Here is a 25,918-nt window from a genome sequence, read left to right as displayed (position 1 = left end):
GCTAGATCTAAAGTTCAGTCTTAAAATTTAGACTAGAGTATAATCTAACGTTAACTTAGATCTAGTCGACTAAACCTACGTCCTAACGTTAGATCTAGAGTCTACTCTTAACTTCTAAGCTAACGACAATTAACATTAGATCTACCCGTCCTAACGTTGTCGTTTGTCAATACCTAACTGTCCCAGGCTAAGCCTACGACATGAACGAGTTAAACGTTTATTGTTAGAAAGTGCAGTGACCGTCTAATCTTTTCACCTGACTCACCTTTTGCGAGCATGCATTTGAGCGAACTTCCCCAAGACTTGATGATTGATATACATCCGTTATGTCCTTAATAAGCTAGTTTTATTTTCAATAAATGCCATATATTTTAACAGAAATTAACAAGCAAAAGTCAAAGATCGGCATCGTTTCATCGATATGTCAAATCCGTTGCGCGCACTTGCGCAATAAGCGCGTAAATGCGCGAATTGTCTAAAACTTTCGATCAAATCGCGCGGATATTTGTGGTATCCGTAATCACCGCAGAAAGCAACATTTTGCATGCAATCAAATGGGGATTTCAGCCAAATTTTGCTATGCCCGTCGTTAAGGGGCGGATCAGGGGGCAACGGGCAGCAATCTTGTTAACTATGCCCGTTGCTCTTGGTTACCACCTTAGTTTGTTGTTTTGAAGGCATGGTCGTTTACATGACCTCAGTTTTGACCAATCAGAGGAACGGATTATTCGACATTCTTAAAGAGAGGTTTATAACACATTATATTACCAATGATTTTATTATACCGTAGAAAAATAATCACATCTGAATTACATAGATCAAACACTAACAAAGTGGCGAAGTTCACCTTGAGGTGTCAATGTCTGGCAGTGACATAATTAGTTTCATGTTTTTGACATGGTAATGGTTATGGTTTATTAAAAATTTTGATTTTCACCCACAAGCTTTAACAAAACAAGTACAAGTAAATTATTGTCGATTCTATAATTGCGTAGGCCTAATTTATTGTCCTAATATATTGTTTTCTCATGTACTGTGTTATATAAGCTAACTCTGTTGTTTATAATTAGTTATAAGTATGACTCCGGGACGAAAGTGCTGATTTGATTCCCCAATTTTCGACAAAGACTTCTTGATCGCTCTTTGTCATGAAAGGCGTTTAATGACAATACATCTTCTTTGTTATTGAATGCGTTCTGCGTTGCGGTGCGAAACCGAAACCCTTATAGTGATGCAAATACAGGCTTCCGTCCGCACATGGTACGGATCAGCGTGAGTTGTATTTAGTGATGCTCGAGCTCCAAGCACGTATGTTCACGGCCTCAACTCAGTGGAGCGCGCCATTGAAAGGCCTTTTCGCCTAGCAATATTGTTAGCGACGTTTGTTAGCATCACTTTGCTCACTCTCCAAAATGTCTGCGACATTAAAATTCTAAAAACAATGGATTTGTTCAATTTTAGTGAGGCTATGAATATTTATCATTTACATTGACTATCAGTGTACCAACATATACCGAATTTACAAGCAAGTGTGGGTAAGACTTTGAATTATCAGTCATTTCGATGCAATCCCAAAATTGATGAAAATATAACAGAAATTTGATATAGCATTGCAAAATCCTTATTTTCATATCCCCTTAATTTTTAATCATTTGCAAAAGCATCTTAGTACGTTTCCTAGAATTTTTCACAACTGATAACGGTGGTGGCTTATTGATTCTAGTTTTTTTAAAGAAATGGCAGGCATTTGAAATCAGGTAAATTGTTGTTATATTTTTAAAAGAAAATCGTTAGATTCGAACAACTTACTAATAGTTCTCCAAAAGAAGGGTTATATTCAATTATCTGTGTGTAAATGATACATGACGACAAATTTTACGAGTATATCATTGCATGTTGGATAACCTTTTCCACGATGAGTTTCGTAATTGAGAGAAAAAAGCCGCAGAATGATAAATTTTAGCGTGCGCACACGGGCTGATCGCCGTGTCTGCGGGGACGGATATCCAGTCCCATACTGGTGTAAGGTGGTATTTTCCACGTACCTTTTCCCCTTGTAATGACCACTTCGCACTTTAATACTTAATTTTGACACTTAATCTGTGAAATTGATGGTTTAACGATTTTGGAAAATGTTCGGAATATACCTAACACATAAATGATTTCATTTTCTAGAATTATTATTTCTTTCCTGAATTACCAAAAGGCAAATTTAGGTCAAGATTGCATATACTCACATTGACTGTTTAGCATAGCGCATATCTATTACAATTTATATTATGTGTGTCTATATTAGATAAATTGTCCTGATGTAAATATGTTATAGAATCATATTGGATAAAAAAATCATGACGGGTGTCATGGTCTGAGTTTTCTTTGTGTATAACAAACAAAATACTGCATGATTCCAATTTTATTTGAACATGTCATCGTATGCAACGGCAATTTCAATCAGTTTATAATTTTCTTTTGCTATGTCAGCGTTTATTTTTCAATGTGCAGAATTGGTTCGCAAGCGGTTTTTACACCAAAGAGCTTGCCAAAGAGCTCATTCCTGGCACTTCGACTAAAGATGGATATGATTATTTTGTTTCTCATGGTTATCCATTTTTAAAAACAATATTTATTTACTGCAGCCAACGAGTTCCTGACACAATTTATTTTTTGACTAAAAACTACATTATGAATGTCCCCCGAGCGGTCTTAAAATAAAAAAGAAATACCCTTTTTCGCAAATAAATCATAGTTGTAGCTGTAAAATTACTTTGTCTTAATTCCTTTCCTCTTAATTTAATATTTTAGTATTTCATTAACATAACCTAAATGAAGGAGGATTCGGAACGATTATTGTTTGATGATTATGGGTGTGAAAGGACCCCTCCCCCAAAATAATAATGAGTAAGAATAAATAAATAAATGAATAAATAAATTAGATTAAATTAGATTAAAATAAAAGTCAGTAATCTTTAACAGGATAGTTCGAAAGCTTATTTTCAGTGGGGTCCTCAACACGTATAGAATTGTAATTATAAAAGGTAAAATCTGTTTACACTATAAATATGAATATGAACTACTATTAAAAATAAATAAGATCTTGAGATGGTATGTACAAGAAATATATAAAAAAGAGAACGAAGAAGAAAGTTGAAGGTATAATGTTGTCTCAAGCGGATCGGGAGAAGGGGGTGCTCCTTTCCCTCTCTTTTCCAATACACCGGGTGAGTTATGTATATCTCAATATTGATTTTATAACAAACTACTTAAAATCCCCATTTCATGACAGATTATAAAAAATTCGGCTTACGATTTGTGCTCGCATTGATTGTTGAAAATATATTAAATCGTGCATCATAATTACAAAAGTGCTTTAAATGTCCATTTTCAAGCCATAATATTAACAGATTACGCGCTCTCATTAGGCTTATTAGACTAATAAATAAGATATTAATTTAGTAATCACTATGTCGTTGTTTTCAGAATGGAATATCGACAAGTTCTATTTCGTGCTTAGGTAGAGAAATAGGAAGACAGTCATCATTTTCATTTGATGACATAATGTTCTTAGGATGTCCCGGTCCTAGGTCAAAACTCAAAGGAATAATATTGAAACATATCCGCTTTTTTAAAACTGTGATTCAAATCCACCTCACAATTGTCCTACAAAGTGCTTAAAATACAGAGATTAAATTGTCCCTTTTCAGATCGGAATATCAAATACTTTAAGCTCGCGCTTTTTGCGCTCGCTTTATTGATTTTCATGATGTAAAAGGTATTTAGAATGCCCAGATTCTAGGTCGCGCATGTTTATTCAGATACGCAGCTTGTTCACTATTTAAATCATCCAAATATCAAACATTTTGTGCTCGCATTATAAGATTTCCAATTATCATTTTCATGATTTACACAAAATGATCAGAGTGTCCCATTTTTGGGTGTAAATCTCGATTTTTTTCCGCACGCGCTTCGCGCTCGCATCAATTGTTTAGTCATTTACTTATTATTATCACGATTACAAAAAGTGCTTAGAATTTCCGTACTTCGTCTAGAAATGTCAAAATTTTCAGCCCACGCTTTTCGCTCGCATTATTTGATTGTTGAAAAATGTAAGGTAGTTGCGGTAGATACACATCTGTCTTAGGATCACAAACATTGCCCAGAATATTTAGATTTTAGGACAAAATACTTTGCACTCGCACTAATCAAAAAAGGCTTATGAGATTATTATATATTTATGTTGATTTATAAGAATAAAGCTTAGACTATTATAATAAAAGACTACCCCTTCAAAAATACAAACAAAAATCAACTTCGAGTGGCCGATCGGGAAAATGTGGCTAAAAAAATTCGGCTCCCCCCCCCATATTGGCAAAGGCTGGATCCGCCCCTGTCTACTGATAGCTCTTGAAGGGGGGGGGGGATGAGTTACCCTTGAATATTATTGTTGAATATTCAGCTCAATATATTGCTTTGACCCCCATCCCTTCACACACGTTTTGTATATCCCCGTCTACTAACAGCTCTGGGGGGGGGGGACCATTTTTTTTTAACTCAACATAATTATTGAACTCACACCCCCCCCCCCCGATCAGATGAATTACGCCACTTGACGTGCGTGATTTCAATTGCAATATAGCCCCAAGATCCACTGACTATTTATTTAGCTTACACATTAAAAAAAACTGGAGAGTTGTCAAACTCAACACAAATATACAATAAAATAACAACAAAATAACATACTGTAGAAAGAAAGTATTACAAAAATTGAGAACCTAGTACAATAAAGATAATAAAATGTTGAAATTTTTTACCCCCGTCTCCCACACTCGATCTATTACGTATTAGACAATGATATGAAATTGTGCTGATCTGCCTTTATTTGCGCACGATATTCTTAACTAAAGTCATGATATGACCATTGATATAATGGATTATAAATTTTCATAGTTTTATCACACCATATCCACTTTAAATCCCTGGAAATTCCAGCAACAATACATGTTGTCATGGTACGACACACATTTTCTTTATTGAAAAGTATCACGACACCAACGTTGAAACTGTGCAAAGGCCTTTAATGGCGAACTCCACTGGGTTGATACATAGCCTATGGGTGATGAACATACGTGCAAGCGAACTCAATCATTTTTCTGCAAATGCAATCAGCAAGCCGTACACGTACACCGCATCTGTCTAGAGGTCTGTATATATTTCTCCGTTGTTTTTACACGAACTGCATCTTGTATCAAATGTCTGTTTGAATGGTGGCTGGCAAAGGTTAAAAGGTGTATTCTGCCAAAGAAACGCAAATGGTAAGTGCAAGAATTCCTTGGTAAGTGAAGGTACTGCACACATATTGCAATAACCATAGAGCTATACAGATAGCTCCATGGTTTAACTGTAAACATCAAGTCTTCAAGCGGAACCAGATCTCGGGGGGGGGGGGGGTACTCGACCGAAAAAGTAGTACATGTGCCGCGGGCGAGACAAAAAACGGGGGCCTTGGAGCGGGCTTATTGTGAAAAGGAGGGTCCTCAGAACGGGCTTCGGAACTACAAATGTTTGTGAAAACGGGGGTCCTTGAAACAGGTCGCTCTGCGGCCGCTTTTCACCAAAATTGCGGCTCATTGTAAGCAGATCAAGTCGGTCGGAACGGCGTAACGGAAAATATGCGAAGCTTTGGAGCGGATTTCTTTCTTCTCTTTTCTCGATAAAAAAAAAGACGAAAATGCTATGCTTTGGAGGGGCTTTCTTTGTTCTTTTGTCAAAAAGTCAATCGAGGGGGTGTAATGGGGGTGCAATCAGGGCTTGATGACCTGGATCTGGAAGACTTGTACACATCACCAGTGAACAGGTCAATGCATACATACAATCACAATTGATTAACAAAACAAATATGCTTTCACTCCTATTTCATCAGGGTGATTGAATTGTGCAAACGCAATGGCCATTCGTTCAAGGCGTGGTGTATATTTGTTCATAGCGACATGTCGACAGGGTTGAAGTGAGTTAACGGAGAGAGGAGATAAAGGGTGAAGGCGAATCCTTCTCCACAGCGGTGTACAGATGGCCGGCCGGCGCGGGGGCGCTTACCCCCTCCCCCCAGAAAAAAATAATATCGACCAAGAAGAAAAAAGAGAAAAGGAAAGACAAGGAAAGAGAGAAGGGTGCATGAATATGATAATAGTCAGAAAATGTGTCAAAAGCTATCACAAAATTGGATTGTTGTCATAAAAGTGTCGAAAGTTTTGCTTGCTCGCTTTGCTTACTCGCATTTTGAAAACAAATTTTGCCCGATGCACCATAAATGATCACCTCAAAACTTTTGGCTCATTACGTCATTGCTTTTCCAGTTATGGTTATATTTTTAGGTTGTCTAAGGAGACTTTGTAAAGTGACAATACTATTCCGATCATTATTTCTTTGAAAATATTTGTTGAAATATTAAACAACTGTACCAATTCTCTCATTGGTCTAAAACGTCATTTTTACCAACTTGGCACAGAGTTGATTTATGCTCAAATTCGTTCATCTGAGATCACCCTGGCTTAAAGACTACTAATGATAATAATATAAATAATGACAATATCAATAATGATTTTTTTTTATAATAATGATGAGTATGGTAGGAATGATGTTAACAGAAATAGTATTAATACAAATTGAGCAACAACAACACTTATAAGAATGGTAATGATCTTATTACTTCGTGGACTGCTCATTTTAATGAAATAAGTATATCATTAGTAATGAAAATGGTTTAATCATCTAGTAGGGAGTCGATCAAGTTTAACTAAATCTTTATCGAGCTTTAGACCTCGGTCGAGACATGCCGGGATTTCGTCAGACCATTATTATTGAGTTAATCCATGTGGTATAGACGTAGCAAACATATATTATGGTATTAAATATATATATATTATACATTATATTATATATTGTAAATATATATATATATATATCGTACTGTCACCCCTTAAGCAGAACATACTTCATCATCCTATTACTCATCTCCTGAATATTTGATTTTTGAAAATGAATTGCTTATATTTCTTTTCTATGATATTTTCAATAGTAATTTATTTATTAATTTCCCTTTGACAACACTTTTCTAATGAATATTGGGCTGGTGTTCCTTATTATGTCCCCTCGATCCTCCCCTAAAATTGTAAAGAAATATGGACATGGGCAATTTTGATGCCAGCAAGTGTGTCCTTTAAGATGTTGCAAATGAGGAGACTAGTGACGTCATCCACTCACTATTTCTTTTGTTTTTTATTGTTTTAATTATACAATATTTCATTTTTTACAGATTTGACCATAGGGACCGACTTGACTAAATCATATAATTTTAAACAATGCTCATTCCACATGTTTAGGGAGGAATTAATCACCGTTTCACTTCATAATGAGGAGAAAATTAGAATATTTCATATTTCATATAATAAAATACAAAATAAATAGTGAGTGGATGACATCATCAGTCTCCTCATTTGCATACCAATGCAGGATATGCATATAACTTTTTTGTGAAATTAAGCAAAACATTAAAATGTCATAACTTTCTTATTTTACATCATATTTTGATGGAATTTTCAGTGTTATGCTTGTTGGATTTTTCTCTTTTTATTCAAATCAATTTTTTGTTGGGGTGGACTTGTCCTTTAAATATTTGAATGACAATAAGCATGCGTTCCCAGGCTTGGCACTGAATATGTAACTGATTATGAAAATCAATAATAATCTTGTTTTGACTGGGGGTCGATCGAGGAGGACCGTCTGGTTCATATTCTTTGCATAAACGAAGACCCTGAACCTTCACCACTGCATCCGATATGATATAAACACCTTGATTGTCATAACCCTTGGAAGCGGAAGTGCTGTTGGGTATTTTGTACACCATAAGCAGCACCCTCTTGGTAATTAGCTTGGTATGCTAAAATGTAGATATTTGATACAAATCTCTGTTATTTTTTTAACAGAAGAAAAAACATTGTTTATTATCTAATTATTATTATTTTTGTTGTAATTCTTTTTCTGACCTAAAAGAACTTCATTTAGTTGAAATTATTTTTTGTGTAATTTTCCCCCTTAACCAAATCCCCTTTCATTTTGGAATGAAAACTTTTTTTTCTCGGCTGTTTAACAAACCAGCACCCCATATATCTTTTATTTTTGCCTCTGCCATCTTTACCTTTGCCATTTTCAACTCCGCCATTTTTTACACTGTTAGAAAATTTATACTTAAAAATAAAAAAATCCTGCAGCAGAGTCTGGAGAACACCTGTAATCTTACATGCATTGTGTAAAATTGCAGAAAATTGATATTTTTTGCGTGTACCCTTACACATTTATTGTAGTAAAACTGTTTTCCCCTTTTTTAAAACATCTGTTCTGTAAAATTGTAGAAAAATTGTGTAAAATCCTCCTGTTATTATAATTTACAAACTTATTTGGTTTTTTTTCTGTAAAACCTGTTTTTTAATTTTTCTTCTGTAGAATCTACTGTTTTTTTCCAATAGTGTACCTCGGCCACTTTTACCCCTGCCATCATCACATCTTCAATTTTTACCTCTTGTCATTTATGCCTCTGCTCTTTTTACCTCTGCCGTTTTTACCTCTGCCATTTTACCTCTGCCATTATTACGTCTGTCATTTTTACCTCTGTCATTTTTACCTCTGCCATTTTACCTCTGCCATTTTTACTTCTGCCATTTTTGCCCCTGCCATTTTCACCTCTGCCGTTATTACCTCTGCCATTATTACCTCTGCCATTTTTACCTGGCACCGTTTTGATATTTTGACGTGCGTGAACTTTGCTATGAACACTCCTATCACACTTTGAGATCATGATGGGCCGGGGGGGGGGGGGGGCACGTTTGACCCTGACCTAGTCTACAATTGTAGACCCACATCTGCAGTGTGTGTATCACAGCTGATTCAAGGAGTCTGCATAGCAGACTAGGTCAGAAATGGCTCGCTTCGCTCGCCCTTTCAGGCTGGTTTGCTTCGCAAACCAGCTGCAGATCCCACTTCACGAGCCATTCAGAGTCTGCATAGCAGACTAACCCTGACCCATATTCATTGTTACGGTATGTCTGTATTTGCTTGCTTCACAAAACAAACATATTCGTTTTTATTACTTTGCTCGAAGACACTCAAACTAACTTAAAGGAGTATATTTCGCGATTGCGATTTTTCTTTGTTTTATCCTTTTTTTATTTTCTTCCCTTCATTTCTGTTCTCCCTTCATTTCTTTTCTTTTCTTTTTTTTCTTTCTTCACTTCTCTTTTCTCTTCTATTTTGACGTGCGTGAACTTTGCTATGAACACTCCTATCACACTTTGAGATCATGATGGGCCGGGGGGGGGGGGGGACACGTTTGACCCTGACCCATATTCATTGTTACGTTATGTCTGTATTTGCACGCTTCATAAAACAAACATATGTCCTTTAAGATGTTGCAAATGAGGAGACTAGTGACGTCATTCACTCACTATTTCTGAAGACATGAACATGAAGACACTCAAACTAACTTAAAGGAGAATATTTCGCGATTGCGATTTTTCTTTTGTTTTATCTTTTTTTCTTCTTTTCTTCCCTTCATTTCTCTTCTCCCTCATTTCTCTTCTTTTCTTTTTTTTCTTTCTTCACTTTTCTTCTTTTCTCTTCTCTTTTCTCTTCTTTTCTTTTCCTTTTTTTTCCTAAATGTTGCTAGTATTTTTCTCCCCATCATGCATTCCCGTGATATTTCAAATTTTTGACCTTGGTCATGTGACTTGAAACTCACAAAGGATGTTCACTTAGACTTGATTACTCTTATGTACAAGTTTCATGAACCAGATCCATAAACTTTCAAAGTCATGATGGAAATCAACACATACCCCCAACATGGCAAAAGTTCATTGACCCTAAATGACCTTGATCATGTGACCTGAAACTCAGGCAGGATGTTTATTAATACTTGATCACCCTTATGTCCAATTTTTATGAACTAGGTCCATAAACCTTGTAAGTTATGATGACATTTCAAAAACTTAACCTTCCGTTACGATTTTGATGTTGATTCCCCCAACATGATCTGAGTTCATTGACCGTAAATGACCTTTGACCTTAGTCATGTGACCTCAAACTCTAGCAGGATATTAAAGACTTGATAACCATAATGTTTAAGTTTCATGAACTAGGTTCATATACTTTTTAAGTTATGATGACATTTCAAAATCTTAACCGCCGCCGTCGGCGGAAAAGCAGCGCCTATAGTCTCGCTCTGCTAAACTTTGAGTTAGCAATTATGCATATCATTTCCATTTATTTGAAAGGAGGATAAAAAGCATTGTAGATTAAATGCCTTGCTCACGGGCATAGGTGCCGCGGTCGGGGATCGAACCCCGGACTTTCTATGTATAGCCAGGCGCCTTAGACCACTCGGCCACGGCACCTCCACGATGTCAATTGATGCAAATATCGACATCGCACAAGACACACAGGCGTAGCTGGTTTCTATACGTGCTCGCAAACTTTATCAGGGATCAGTAACCCCCTAAAATCCTAACATAGAGTGAACACGATTTTTTTTCAAAAGAACAAGATTTTGTAAAATTAACAGTACATCTAGTCATGGAAAAAATAAGGTTTCACCGCAAAGAAATTGCAATAGATCTTTTTTGACGACCGCAAATTCCGCAATGCATTTCCTAAAATGACATGCTAAGGGCCCAGAAAAATCCCCTCCCCCCAAAAAAACCCCCAATATCCCAAAATGGCTGCTATCTAGAGAATTTGACATATTTATTGGTATTAGTACAAAGAATGAGCTGACCATAGCACTTTCAAAAATTCTGATTAAAGCATTTAACTTTCACCAGTGCTACATCTTACCATAAGGTTTATTTCAAAATTAGGATGTTAGTCAGATTTGATCTCTGCTGACCTCTAGAGGTCAATGAACATTAGGTCAACAAATAGAAATATCAAAAAAATATGTTTTACATCATTAGTTCATAATAAATAGGGTAATAAGGCAAATTAATTTATTTGATATTGACTTTCAATTCAATTCAATTTTTAATTCAATTCAATCTTTATTGCAACCGTATACAATGTTGGATCATGCACAAATAAAAATGGTTGACAATTATAAATTTAATATCTTACAAAGATTGATAATTCATATATTAGATTGAATAAACATCATATTAAAGAGTATCTAAAAACATCTAAAGTAAGAAATTGTAATATTATTATACATTTTAAAAGAGAAACACATACACAAACAAACATAAAATCAAGAAATACTGTCTTAAATTACATGCCCATATAATAATGCCATTATCTCAGTCCAGAGAAAAACAAGAATTTGAAACAAAACATAAATTATCGTTGCAAATTATATAAGCACCAGGGAATAAAATGATTTTTATACTTATTGGTTCTACACTTTGGTAAGTCAAGATCATTGGTTTTTCTCAGTGCGTATCTGGTTAAATTCACGTTTTGCTGGTAAGAGACAGTGAAGTTTGTGGTTGGGGTTTTGTATATGTTTGAACAAATTAAGACAGAGCTTTCTTCGACGATCGGATAAATACTCAAGATTGCGAAATGAAATTGCCTCATCGTAAGACTTTCCTGGAGTTATGATTTTCAGTGCTCTCTTCTGTATTGACTCTAACCTATCAGACTGTTCTTGAGTAAATCCTCCGTGATACACCTGGCATGTATAATCAAGGACAGATCTAATACTGGCTTCATAATATTTACATATATCAAACTGACCTAGGCCTGCTCCTCATAAATTGGACGACAAGGTACAAACGTTTTGCTGTTTTAGTGTACATTTCTTTTACATGACTTTCTCAGTTCAACTTGTTATTGATGAATACACCCAAAAGTTTGGCTTAATCAACTCTCTCTAAGATGTTACCTGCAACTGTAAGGTTAGGTAATTCGAAACTATCTTTTCTAAAATAAATAACCATCTCCTTAGTTTTAATCGGATTGATTTGCATATTATTTGAATGAGACCCAGTATTGAGAGCGCTCTGAATAGTACCGAGACCTTCAGGACAGACTTTGTATTATCAACATATTTAACAACAGGAAGGTTAGAGCATATAGGTCAGATATCATGATAACAAAGAAAAATGGTAATTTTTTTCCCCTTGGTGCACGCCCCCATTTACATCTATCCAGTCAGACGTAACTTGGTTTATTTTCACTCTCTGTTGTCTTTTACAAAGAAATGCTCTTATCCAATTTCCAATGGTGGAATGATATTCTGATTTCTTTAATCTTTCAAGAAGCAAATGTGATTGATCCTGTCGAATGCTTTCTTGTAATCTATTAACCAATTCTTATAGAATCTGTTTGAAACGACCAATTATTGATAAGATCAATAAGAGCAGATATAGTTGAAGATCTTGGGATAGTGCCGTACTGCTTTGAATCGGCTTGTGGTAGGTAAGTATTCCATATCCATTTACAAACATAACTTTCTAATATTTTTGCCAACATAGGGGTAAGTGATGTAGGTCTCAGGTCGTTTTCAATAGACACAGGTGGATTGATTTTTGGCCGCATCCGCTGATTTCCAGATAGGGGGTACGTAACCTTCTTTGATAGAAGAATTGAATATTGAACATACGGGTTCTGCAAGAATACCGGAAAACTCTTTGAGAATCCAGGAAGTTATTCCATCTGGCCCAGGTGCCTTCTTTGCATCGATGGATCTCAGTTTTCTTTCGAGATCATATAATCAGCAGGTGAGTCCTCCCCCTGTTGGGACAATGATTCAACAGGTTGTAGTTGCTGAAGATCACCGAGGCAAAGAAGGAGTTGATCATTTTGGCCAGGCCACACTAGCGTACCTACGGGGGGACAGAGGGGGCAGACTGCCCCCTGACGAGTTACAACCCATGCAAGGGACATATCCCTGCCCCCCTGACGAGTCTTGAAGACTTTTTTTTTTTTTTTTTTTTTTGCTTGTCAAATTTTTTTTCTGGTACAAAATCCTTTACTTGTAGTTGAAGACCTTTTTTTTTTTTTTGCTTGTCAAATTTTTTTCTGGTACGAAATCCTTTATTTGTGGTTGAAGACCCTTTTTTTTTGCTTGTCAAATTTTTTGGCCGACGAATTTGCCCCCCCCCCCCTGTGGAAAATCCTAGGTACGCCACTGCCAGGCCAGATTCGTCTCCTCCCTCGATTCCATTAATGAGGTTGCTGAGTGGGTCATATGATGATCTCTGCCCAGTAAGAATCTTAACTTATTCCCAAAAATTATGACGATTATTATCATCTACTTGATTAACTAAACGTTGATAATACTGCTTATGCAAATTCTTTCTCATTATACGGTTTAAGTTATTTCTCAGCAACTTATAAAGACTGTTATTTTTGTTTTGCAGTGCGTGTTGATGCTTGGAAATCAAATTACGAAAATGGTCGGTAATCCATGGTCGCTCTCTTTCCACTCCCGTCACAACCTTGAAAGGGAAATGTTTTTCAATAAGCGATTTTAGACCGTTCTCAAATATCACATGTTTCTCCTGACATGACAGGGCTCTAAATAATGAAGTACAGTTATGTTCATGAGATCATATTCATAGCCTGGGCGTTGGCGTTACTACTAAAACATCTGATTTTCCTCTTTTCTTTCTTTACGATTGGTGCCATGAACGGTTTAGGAGAGCAAATTACAACTTGGTGATCCGATATTCCGAGAGCAGCTTCAACATCTGGTTCGTTGTAGTAATTAGCATTATTGGTATAGATAAGATCCAGCTTAGATCCCTGACGTGCATGTAGGTTTCTTTACTATCTGTTTCAATCTGTAACGTTTCAAATACATATCGGGCATATGGTTAAAATCTCCCATAATGATAACTCCCGCATTTGGAAATCTAGTTTTTTTTTTAATCAATAATTCAAATTAATCCATTTATAATTATGTATCTGAGTAATATTTCACCCTATAATAATGTTATATTTTCTGTACTATGCATTCATATTGAAGGTCTTCTGTATATTACCAATTTGTCATTTGATTACAATTCGTAATTATTTGTATTGTCACGAATCTGTATTTGTACTATATTGTTAACATTATCGGTATTCATTGAGAGCAAAGCCTTCTCGAGCTTGTAAATCGCATAGCTTACGGGATGTCTACATCTCGCTCTGCCAGCGTCCTTAACATTCCCAGCTGAGGTCAGACATTATTTATTACCTGGGCCTCGCTCGTCAAGAGCGACTGTCCTTCGCTTACGTAACGGCGAGGATAGTCTCTCAGTCGCGTGCGGCCTCGCCCAGCGATGACAGATCTCTGTCGCGTGCGACCTCGCATGACCTCACGCCGAGGACAGTTCTGTTTTGCATAAGTCCAGGGTCTCGCGCTCGTATTACAGAGTCTGCCCTTGTGTTATGCAACACCAAGGACCGACTCTCAGTCGCGTGCAGCCCATCTATGCCGAGGACGAATGCTGTTCTTTTCATTTGAGTGTAGTTGGATTGTATCTTATTCTTCGAACGTGTTTATTAATAATTGGACAGTCTAACCTAAAAGTCAGCCCTGGTTGTTTCACTTTGCTGTTTCCCACTTTTGAGAGAATATAGACACATGTACAGATAATTGACTTACGTTCTGAAAGAACTGAAAGAGTTGAAGTAAGAACTTTGATACAGAGACAGTGAGAGGAGGGAAAACGAACACTTGTGAACTCAGTGAGATATGTGCGAGCCTACACTATAGTGGTTTAATAATTTCCAACCCCCTTATAAATTCCGTAACAGTATACACTTACCGTCTTTGTATTATCACCTGGTAATAATTACGATTATTATGTTTTACGTATTATTCATGTATACTAAGATTGGGTGCCTTTTACTTCGTACATTTTATTCATGGCACGGCCCCAATGCAAATCAGACTATGTATCTGTTTGGGATTTTTACCGTGTGAAAATAAAATGTATCTATCTATCTATCTATCTATCTATCTATCTATCTATCTATCTATCTATCTATCTATCTATCTATCTATCTACGTAGAATTCTATCAAGAGAGGCATGAATATGTTGTAACATTTGATCATACTCAGACTTTTAGTTGTGTGGAAGATAAACTGCACCTACAATAATCGGATTGAAACATCTTGGAAGGCGCTTTGATTGTAGCTTTATCCAGAATTGATTCTATTTGGTACATCCGACAGTTAAGAAAATACACTAACAGGTACTGATGTACGAATATACCACGCGACTCCACCACCAGTAGTGTAATATCTGTTACAACGTATAGGGAGGGGGGTGGGAGATAGTTAGCAGTAGTAAGCTAACAATCAGGGATTAATGAACTACACCAGGTCTCGGTAATACAACATTTATCAACATTTTTATAATTCAGGATGACGGAAAATTCTTCTAATTTAGGTACCATGTGATCTAGAATTCGTGTTCATCGATATGGGCATGTGCCATTTATTTCTTTAGATAGGAACTAGGTTACTGGAGTTAATACAATTCTGTTGGTAATTATTGCTTTTTCGTGCGCTAGACCGGGATGTGACGCTGCTTTTTAGTACCAGAACGAACACCAGAGCGCCGTAACACAAAGGTTAGCGATTAATCGCTAAATGAAATGACCAATCAATATCATCTTTGCATGCGCATTTTTGCCAAGTAGACTGACTATGAACCAATCAGAATTGTCCTTTGAAATTAGCGAACAATCGCTAACCTTTGTTTTACGGGACCCTGGTGGGTTTTCCGCTTTATGGCAATGCATAAATCAATGATTTTGTTCCTTACTTTCCAGATATTCTGATATTCTAGAGAGAATTTTGTGTGTTATATGTTTCGACCTTTGACCCTGGAGAGCTGGCAAAGGTCAATGACCTTAAAATTTTAGACTAATGCAAATTTTAGAATATTGATGCTCAGCATCACCGGTTTATGATAACAGGCCACTTGTTTAAAAAAATGCAATACCATTTATTCAGCACAATGCATTTCAACAAAAAAACCCAAATGACATACAACCAGGCCTCTCATTTGCATATATCCAAAATGGCTGCCATTGTTAGAATTTTCATGTTTATTTGTAGTAGTATAGACTGATCTGGCCATAGCACTAACAAAAATTATGATTAAAGCATTAAACTTTCACCAGTTTCATTTCAAAATATTGATGTAAGCGAGATTTGACCTCTACTAGCCTTTAAAGGTCAACTGCACTGTTAAAAAACTTATCCCTAAAATAAAATAAGTTCCTGCAGCAGAGTCTCGAGAACACCTGTAATCTTACCAGATTGCGTAATCTTACATTATATCGTGTAAAATTACAGGAAATTGGTATTTGGTGTATGGAACCTTACAAATTTCCTTAAATACAACACCATTTCCCCCTGTTTAAACAGACCTGTTCTGTTAAATTGTAGATAAATTCCTGTTTTATGAGTTTACAGAATGATTCTGTTATTGCTTTCTGCAAAATCTTTTTTTTTCTTCTGTAAAAACAGTGTACCTTAAGGTAAACCACCTCGAAATATTTGAAAATTTATGTTTTCCATCATTAGTTGATGATAAACATGGTTATAATGCAAAAAAAAAAGGTTATTCAATATTGACTTTCAAGGTATCCTGACAGTCTAGATAGATTTTTGTATATCATGTTTTTTTTTTTTACCTATGACCCTGGAGAGCTGGCAAAGGTCAATGACCTTACAATTTTAGAAAATTGATACTTAGCATCACTGGTTTATGATAAACAGGCCTCTTGTTAAAAAGAATGTAATACAATTTATTTCAGCACAATGCATTTCCATGAAAACCCCAAAATGACACACTGAAAGTCCAGAAAATTAATATCTAAGTGGTGGAAAGACGTCTTATTTGCATAAATAAAAAATGGCTGACATCATAGGAATTTGTTAATGAATAAGAAGAAGAAGACGACGACGGAGAAGGAAAAGAGGAATAACAAGTAAAGAAGGAGAAGAAAAAGAATAAAAAGATGAAGGAGAAGCAGAAAAGGAAGAAGGAGGAGGACAGAATAATGATTTTGTTTTCCACCGTTTATTAATAATCAAAGGTGGAAAACAAGACGAAATTTTTTTTTCTATTTATCCTCAATTGAGGTACTTTATTGTCCATACAAATATCAAAAGATACAAGTTTTTACATCAACAAAATTCATATCGTATCACACAACAATATTTTACAAAAAGTACAACAAATACAGTAAAATATGTTACTTACACCACCAGTCACAATTCCTCGGCCCGCTGTCACGCGTCGAGAACCAGAGAACAATAGATTCAGTGGACTGAATCCATTGTTCTCCGGCTCCAACAGGCCAGCCAACAGCGAACCCCCAAAAACCGTGACTGGTAGTGTATTCACTCAAAGTAAAAACGCATCTTTTGCAACTCATTTTCATTAAATCTTTTCTGATTATACTTCAAACTTATGTGAAATCTTATTTCTGCTTTCAAATCTTTCAATAGATAGTTTCCATGTAACACATGTTTCTTTTTATCATTACATTCTTTGACATAATTCTTATATACAGTATATTGGGCATAATTAAGGATGAAATTGATGAGTTTTGTTTTTCGGTTGCCTATATCATATCCTATAATAATCGTTTTTTCATTAATGTCAATAGCAAGGTCAAAAATATTCCGAATAAGACACGAAACTATTTTCCAAAATATCCTGACTTTTTTGCATGTCAATAAAAAATGACATATAGTTTCCTTGCAATTGCAAGTACGACATAAATTATCATTCGAAATTCCCCATTTGCATAAATTGTCTTTACTGGGCAATATTCTGTGAAAAAGTTTAAAATTGAATTGTTTTATTTTATTGTCATTAATTTGCTGAAATTTGAATTTAAATACTTCACTCCAATTAAATTCGTTTGATAAGTCTAAACGATCTTGCCAAAAATGTAAACAAACGGGTTCTTCTTTATATTTATCCACGAACAAACTATAATAGTGTTTAGCTGACATTTTCTCGACATTTATTGAGTCACCTGTTGCTAACTCAATCACATTTGGTTCTTCTGTTTGTAGCCGTTGTGGGGTTCTTGTATTACGTAATTTCTCTAACCAGAAGTGTGGGAATGCCTTTTTGAGTTTTGACAATTCGAAAGAAGTAAGCAATTGTCTGCGTTTAAAATAGTTGCTAATACATGAAAAATCTTTCAAATTCCCATCTTTTATAATCTGTCCCACTTTATAAATCCCCTCTTTGATCCAGTTTTGAAAAAATAACGTTTCTTTCTCATGTTTTATATTGCTATTATACCAGATAATTTCTTGGTTTATATCGAAAACATTAAACATGTGAATATACTTTATTTCAGACCACGATCTAAAAAGGTCAATGTAAAACACAGGTAATTGTTTTCTTTTGCATATTCTTATTATATCATTTTTTGGCAGTTAAATCTCAAACACATAGGAATGTCAGAAATTTTACTGATCCAATAATTGAATAAAATTTTCCATGGTGTTTTTTCACCTGAGATATATTTTTGAATCCATGATAAACGAAGAGAAAAACATTTGTAAAGTAAATTGACCATTCTAAGGCCTCCTTCTATTTCAGAATTACAGCATACATTTCGCTTGACCTTTTCAGCTTTGGAATTCCATAAAAAATAGTATATCAATCTATTTACCAATTTAATTATCTTCAAGGGTACTGGGACTGCTGTTGCTGTATATACTAATTGAGAAGTGACTAAATGCTCTATGACAGTCACCTTCCCATACAAAGTTAGTTTTCGCATTTTCCATAAGTCTTAAGTACTTTTTATTTTCTTCACTTTACCTTCCCAATTTAAGTTTTCAACTTCTCTATGAAATTTTCCAACATAAACCCCGAGACATTTTATAGCATTTTCTGTAAATTCTAATTCCTCAGTGTTTTGGACATTGATATTTAATCTCATGAACTTAGATTTTGACCAATTAATTTTGGGACCGGCATTTCTACCAAAGTTTTCTACTTCTCTCATTATTTCTTTAACAGAGTTGGCAGAATCGGCAAAAATTGTAGTATCATCTGCAAACTGAACTATACGAATATCTATGAAGTCTGAACAATCTGATTGAGGGTTAGGTACTTGAATACCTCTAATTTTTGAATTTTGTTTAACTTTTGCTGCTAAAACTTCTGCCAAAATAATAAACAAAAGGGCAGACAATGGACATCCTTGTCTTACACCCCTATCAATCGAAAACTTGTTAGATATCCAACCATAATTTATTATTTTACCACTGGCGTTATTATACAAAGTCTTAATCCATTTAATAAACGAATTTTTAAAACCAAATTCTTCTAGTAAAGTGAATAAGAAATTATGATTAACGGTGTCAAAGGCTTTCTTAAAGTCTAATGACATGATGATACCAGGTGTCTCAGTACTTTGACAAAAGTCAATTATATCCTGTACAAGTCTAATGCATTCAGGTGCAGAACGATTTTTCATAAAACCAAACTGATCTTCAGATACAATGCAATGAATAATTTTCTTCAATCTAACAGTCAAAACACGAGCTGCTAATTTGTAGTCTATATTAAGAAGTGATATGGGCCGCCAATTATCTAGAAGATTTTTGTTGCCCTTTTTATACAAAAGAGTAAGGATGGCTTGACTTTGAGTTGAGGACAATTGTGTTTTGTCATATCCCTGATTCAGGCTGGCAACTACCAGCTGTTTCAAGTCCTCCCAAAAACATTTATAAAATTCAACACTTAGGCCGTCACTACCAGGAGACTTGTTAAGATTCATTGACTTTAGTGCGAGCCAGCATTCATTTTCTGTAAGCTTTCCCTCACATATATTTGCTTCTTCATCATTCAAAACATATAACTTTAAGTTACCTATATATTCTTTAAAATCAGATCTTACATCATTTTTTTGATACAGTTTAGTATAGAATTCATGTATATTTGACAAAATTTTCTCATCTTCCTTAATAATCTTTCCATTAATATCAATACAGTCTATTTCTTTCTTTTTGCCTTTTGCTCTTTCAAGCTGGAAGAAATATTTAGACGATTTCTCTCCAAACTCAAGCCACCTTGCTCTTGAGCGAACATACGCACCTTTGCATTGATATTCATACCATTTATTGATCTCACGTTTTAAACGACTAATTTCGTCTACATCTTCGCTACGTTGATCTTTATCTAGTTTTTGACAAAGTTGATCATATCTTTTTTCAATGTGTATTATATGTTCCCTCTTCTTCCTTGACACATCAGAAGCATACTTAATGCTGAACTCCTTTATTTTTACTTTACACATCTCCCACTTCAACTGATTATCAAAATTGTTATATTCCATTTTGATCTTTCTAATAACATTTTTTATGCCTTTTTTTATACATTTCATCATCAAGTAAGGAATTGTTCAATTTCCAAAAACCCTTTCCACTCTTTTTTGTTGTCACCTGAAGTTTCATCGTAACAGCATTATGATCGCACTTTAATACTGGTTTAATATCGAGAGAATGCACATACGGAACAAATGCCTTAGAGACTAGCCAATAATCAAGCCGTGAATATATATTGAGTGATAACTGCCTCCAAGTAAATTGTCTCCTCTCTGGGAAGCTCTTTCTCCATACATCTATTAAGTTATTACAGTTTTGAAATTTAACAAACCATTTTTTAGGTAAGTATGTATATGACATTCCACTTGTATCTAACTTTTTATCTTGCACACAATTCCAGTCTCCTCCTGCAATCATAATATCATTCTGTTTCTTTAACCTGTTCACCCAACTATACAGTGACGCATAAAATGACTCCTGTGTATTTTTAGCAGGAGCATATACATTCAGGCAAAAATAAACAAGATCATGACTCATTAATCTTAGTGCTATGGACCTACCATCACCTTTGGCATATATATCAATAATATTAATGTCAAGATCCTTTCGGATTAAAATAGCTACACCCTTTGAGTGTTTCGTTCCATGATCATAAATTCCTAAACCTTTCCATTCATTTGAAATAACATTTTCCAGATCTTTTGACAAAAAAGTCTCTTGTAAAAATGCAATGTCACATTTTTGACGTTTCAACCATAGAAATACTTTATTTCTTTTAAGTGTGTCACATATTCCACGTACGTTTAACGATACAAAGTGAATAGACTCTGTCATATATTAATTATCAAGATCCAAATGTTTCATATTCATATTTCTTCGAACTCACTTCTTCTTGTTCTTTACTGGTTTCATTTTCCTTTTCTTGGTCTTAGATTCTTTGTTTTTCCCGGTAGCTTTCGATGGAGAGGTCTCAGGTGACAACGTAGATTCATCGTCCTCACTATTCGTGTAGACGCTACATGTTTCGTCGTCATATTCTCCGTACGTTTGCTGCCGTGCTCGCTGTTCGTCATCGTTACGTTTTGGCGTTGTTCCGCTAGCCTTCACCTGTGATCGCGTGCAGTACGTTGCTCCATGCGAATTGCTCGACGCGGTTCCCGCGCTGTATGAAGCTGATCGCGTCCTCATCGGTGAACGAAGATCGATGGCCTCGGATGTATCAGAATCTCTGCTCTCTGACGGTTGCTGAACAAGCTTATTGATGAAGTCCGCGAGACGAGTTTGTCGCGTCCTGTTGCTTGGATTCGCAGAATCGGCGGACTGCGTTGAATCGCTATCCTTGAGATGTCGTAGCGGTGAAGCGCGAGGCGTTGCTATGTGATTACCTGGTGCGCGGTTGTTTTGTGGGCAGGCATTCTTCATATGACCAGCGTTTTTACAAAGTTGACATTTTACATCATTGTGGCATCTGGATACATGGTGTCCCGATTCAAGGCATCCGGAGCATGTGACTGGGCCAGCTGCACCGGAGTGTTCGGGTTGTCCAAGATGATACACGCGTCCCATGAAGTTGGTCCCGAATAACATTTTCCTAGGCAACGGTTGTGTTGGTGGGGTAATGTATAATACCCGATCTCCGTTTAGACAATTTGTAAGTTGACCGTTCACTCTCAGTTTTTGGCGATAGATATCTCCTTGAATCTCGCATTTCCGGTTTTCTATCTCACTGCGTATGACTTCGTCGCTGACGGACAGCGGAATATCTTTCACGGTCACTCTGGTGAGGTTTTCGTCCCTAGACCTTGTGAAAGGATTCACATCGTAGATTGCGACGGTTACTCCGCGGATTACCAGTCCATTGGATATCAAATTGACGCGGTCTTCATGGGAGTTCAAATAAATTCTCCATAAACGGCGAATTTGCTGGATTCCCACTATGTTGTCTAGAATGAGTGTTTTGGCTAAGGCAACGTATATTTCCTCACCTGTGACCTGTTTCTTTTCGTCATTCCTGATATCATCCACACGTAGAAAAATGGGCTTGGGTCCTTTGGGCATGTGTGTTTCTGGGCGTGGCGTCGCTTTATGTGCATACATAGTGCGTGTGTATCCTATACGCATTCAGCGTCACATACGCCAAACAGTTAAACTCCCCGAAATATATGAAAATACGTAGCCAAAAGATCCTTAAAACCAAGATAGGTAATATCAATGATCCAAAACAGTTCCGTAGGCTAAAGATTACAAACTGATGGTTTTCCAATTTCGCGATATTTCCAGATATTAATTCCGTAATGGAGAGGATGCTAGAGTGATGTCTTAACACCTCGAAAGCGCCCTCTCCAGAAGACGAAAATGACACAACTTTTGTTTATAACCATGACATTGTATAACTTGTTTGCTCTCTCATCCATGCAGATTGATCTTCCGTAACTAAGAAAATATGGCGATAGGACGCCATACCGTCGTGTGGATAGGGAGGTTTTCCGATGCATTTATCAGGAAGGGGGTCGTCAAGAGCTTCGGTGTCCTACTTCCAGCTATGAAAGTCTACTTGAACACGAACTACACGACCATTGGACTCATCCTTTCTCTCAACGCTGCTTTTACACAACTTGCTTGTAAGTTACATTTTTTGTATATACATGTGAATAAGCGACATTACACACACTCTAAAAATGCCCAACTTTTAACCAACCCTGGGCAACATACTGTCCACACAGCTATTGGCTAAAATATGCCCAAATTAGGGTAATAAAAACTAATAATTGGGTAAAAAATTTGCTCAATTGGATAATAATTGCCCATAATATATATCTATATATTTTGTACCAACACACATTACCCAACACAATGGACAGTTTGTTGCCCAACATTTGAAGTGTGTAATGTCTGGTCTGCTAGCTTAAAACTACGATAAATTAATTAAATGGGGCGATGAATACACGCCTCATGTGATATAGTTTTGGTAGTTGTATTGTTTTTGTGTGTGAATATGACAATATTCGGAGCTAATTACTAAACTATGCCTGTTTACAGTCATCAGGTCAGGTCTGATAATATGGAGGTGCAGTTGCGTTTCGTTGGTTAGTTTCTTTAAATTTTGTTTTGAATTCAATTAAGGCTACATTTTATTTTCGCCGGTAATTTAGTTGATAGGCAGAAAACTGAGCACTCCCAAACAGCTCTTTAAAAAACCCTACACATGTTATTAATATTGTTATCATGCTAATGGTTATTTTAGGTAGTAGAGATCGTCTGCATTCGTGGCAAATTAAATACTGATGCGTTAAATTGGTCGACGTTAATTTAATGGTTCCAGATTGTTGATACCCCTATAGTAGATCAGTCAGTTTGAAGGCTTGAATCGTTTCACTCGGAACAAGTCTATTTCTTACCCAGTCACCAAACCAAATTTTCAACATTTTATATCTGCCAATTTTTTATTCCGGTTGTACTCGAAGCTTTTGAAAAAATAAAGTTCGTAAAAGCTTTTATAAGCTTCTTTGAAATTAAATGTGAACGTGTCTCGTCAGGTCTGCTCATAAACACGATTTTAAAGCGGTCAGTTTTGAAGAATGACGTGGTTGGCAGTTAGCTATTAAGAAGTTCGCGGTAACCTAGCTAACCAGGTTGTGTTACGGGACTGTATCACTAACTGCATTGATTGGGCTTTTGTTAAGTATATATTTTTAGGCTTAATAGGTTCAATGTTCAAAGCGGTTACTGCAAGTAAAGCGGTAACCTTGCTGTGAAATTTACCGACATTGTGCTGCACTCGACCCAGTTGAGGTAGATGGGTACCGACAGGATTCACAGGAAGTAGTTCCACAAGAAGATGTATAAGCATCGGAATCGGTAAACTATCTTAGCCCGGGTAATATACATGTAGGAGTGCCTTGAGCACATAACTGGGTGATACCTGCGCTATATCAATCATGTCAAATGTGATTTTCTAATATTTTTGACCGGCTACAGGTTCGACCATAAAACTGCTTAAAGTACATATATAGCGGTTATTTACATGTATATTCCCGTAGCAATCAATTTGGCTGACATCTAAAGATCCTGGGTGGAGTATGGCGATGAGCCCACAATAATGCGGCCAAACTCGACGCATGCAGCGGTTGTTATTTATCGGCGCAGGACAAATTCATGTCTGAAGTATTTTTTTTCCAGGTCTGGTGATGAATCCTTTGATAAAATGGTTAGGATCAAGGCGTGTAGCGATCATTGGTGGAACCATGACAGGGCTGTGTACCCTCTGTACCGCTTTTACTAGTTCAGTTTATCTAACAGGGTGTCTCCTGGTATCAGCAGGTGAGAAGACCCTTCATCTTATCTTATTCTTTCACCCATTTCCGACTATGGACTATCTTAATTATCTGATTTAATTTTTGTCAGTTTTTTTTTATTGTTGCTTTCTGTTGAAATTTAAGGATCAAATATAAATAGAAAATGATATTTTCAGTTTCAAATGGTTAATTTGTCTGGTGAAAATGATATTTTAGTATTAAAGTATGTCAGATCCTAAATTGCTCTAAAAGGTGATTTCGTGTACAAAGTCAATGCAAAATCAAAATCATAAATGTATTAAATTCAATGCTAGTGCGATAATTACCGACATGTGATCGAACTTAGATTGTTATTGGAAGGCGGGCAGTATCATTTTTTTTTTCCTCTTCACTGCTCTCGTCACTCTCTCTCCTTTCTTCTCGTACCCCCTTTATTCTTATTCTGCTCCTACTCCGTGACTGCTACAACGACCTAACCTACGACAAATTGCGTAATTTTACTTTTTTCCTCACTTTTTTCTTTCTTCGTACTTTTTAACACTTACCTTTATCACTTTTGATATGTATTCCCCGTTTTATTGATTTTGGGCTTTCTTCTATATTTCTTCATTATTCCCCTCGGGCTGTATTCTCATTTTTTTTCATTTACACCTTCATTGTTCACATTTTTCTATTGTTCGTGTTCCGGTATCAATTATATTCCCCATAAAGCCTTATCTCGAACAATAAGATATGCATTGATATGCAAACACGTGGTGCTGATGGGATATTGGATTTGAACTTGACTTGTGTATTTTTCTTTGACCTGATGTAGCTCGTATGATTATTTCCTTATGCTCTTATCAGTTTCTATCTTAGATATCGGCCATTAGTTGCGGACAGTAAATATTATAACTTTATTTATAGAAGGAAAACTTAACCCTATCTAGATCTAGGCCGTGGTATATAAGCCAGTTCGTAGTTCCACATGATCAGAAGATTCTGCGCATGATCAGAGGAAGGTCATTTGTACTAAAGTGACATGGTGGTTTAAAATTTAATGAGATAAGCACCAAATTCGATGTCTTGATTATTCATATACAGTCAGACTGCAGGTCCGAAGAAAGTGGCTTCTTTCATCCAAGTGATATTCATGACTTGAGATGTTTTGCATATTTAATGAGCTTGATGCGGACCAAAACACCTCTTTTCATTCGGTCATTGCTGCTCTAATTGTGCATCGAATTTCATGAATTTGGTACCATTGTAAAGAGGAAGAATCATTCTTTCAGGTCA

At 36.1% G+C, this 25,918-nt stretch overlaps 1 protein-coding gene across 5 annotated transcripts in view; it reads left to right on the top strand.

The window, feature by feature from the left end:
- The first annotated feature begins 5,061 nt into the window (after positions 1–5,061).
- LOC129279642 (monocarboxylate transporter 6-like) overlaps positions 5,062–25,918 on the top strand; it is a 28,050-nt gene continuing 7,193 nt past the window's right edge. The window contains exons 1-4 of one of the 5 annotated variants that reach the window (XM_064111193.1): positions 5,062–5,196; positions 13,680–13,733; positions 22,767–22,969; positions 24,528–24,668. In XM_064111193.1, the coding sequence (XP_063967263.1) occupies positions 22,792–22,969; positions 24,528–24,668 (319 nt within the window). In that variant the 5' untranslated portion in view covers positions 5,062–5,196; positions 13,680–13,733; positions 22,767–22,791. Of the gene's footprint in view, positions 5,310–11,812; positions 11,934–12,240; positions 12,457–13,679; positions 13,797–22,766; positions 22,970–24,527; positions 24,669–25,918 lie in introns of those variants that run through there. The other 4 variants (XM_054915742.2, XM_064111194.1, XM_064111195.1 and 1 more) reach the window with 4 other exon arrangements.

Source organism: Lytechinus pictus, chromosome 16 (assembly GCF_037042905.1).
Source record: "Lytechinus pictus isolate F3 Inbred chromosome 16, Lp3.0, whole genome shotgun sequence".
In the NCBI taxonomy this organism is placed as follows: domain Eukaryota; kingdom Metazoa; phylum Echinodermata; class Echinoidea; order Temnopleuroida; family Toxopneustidae; genus Lytechinus; species Lytechinus pictus.
Note: the sequence above shows the minus strand (reverse complement) of the source record. Positions and strands in the feature narration are given on the sequence as shown.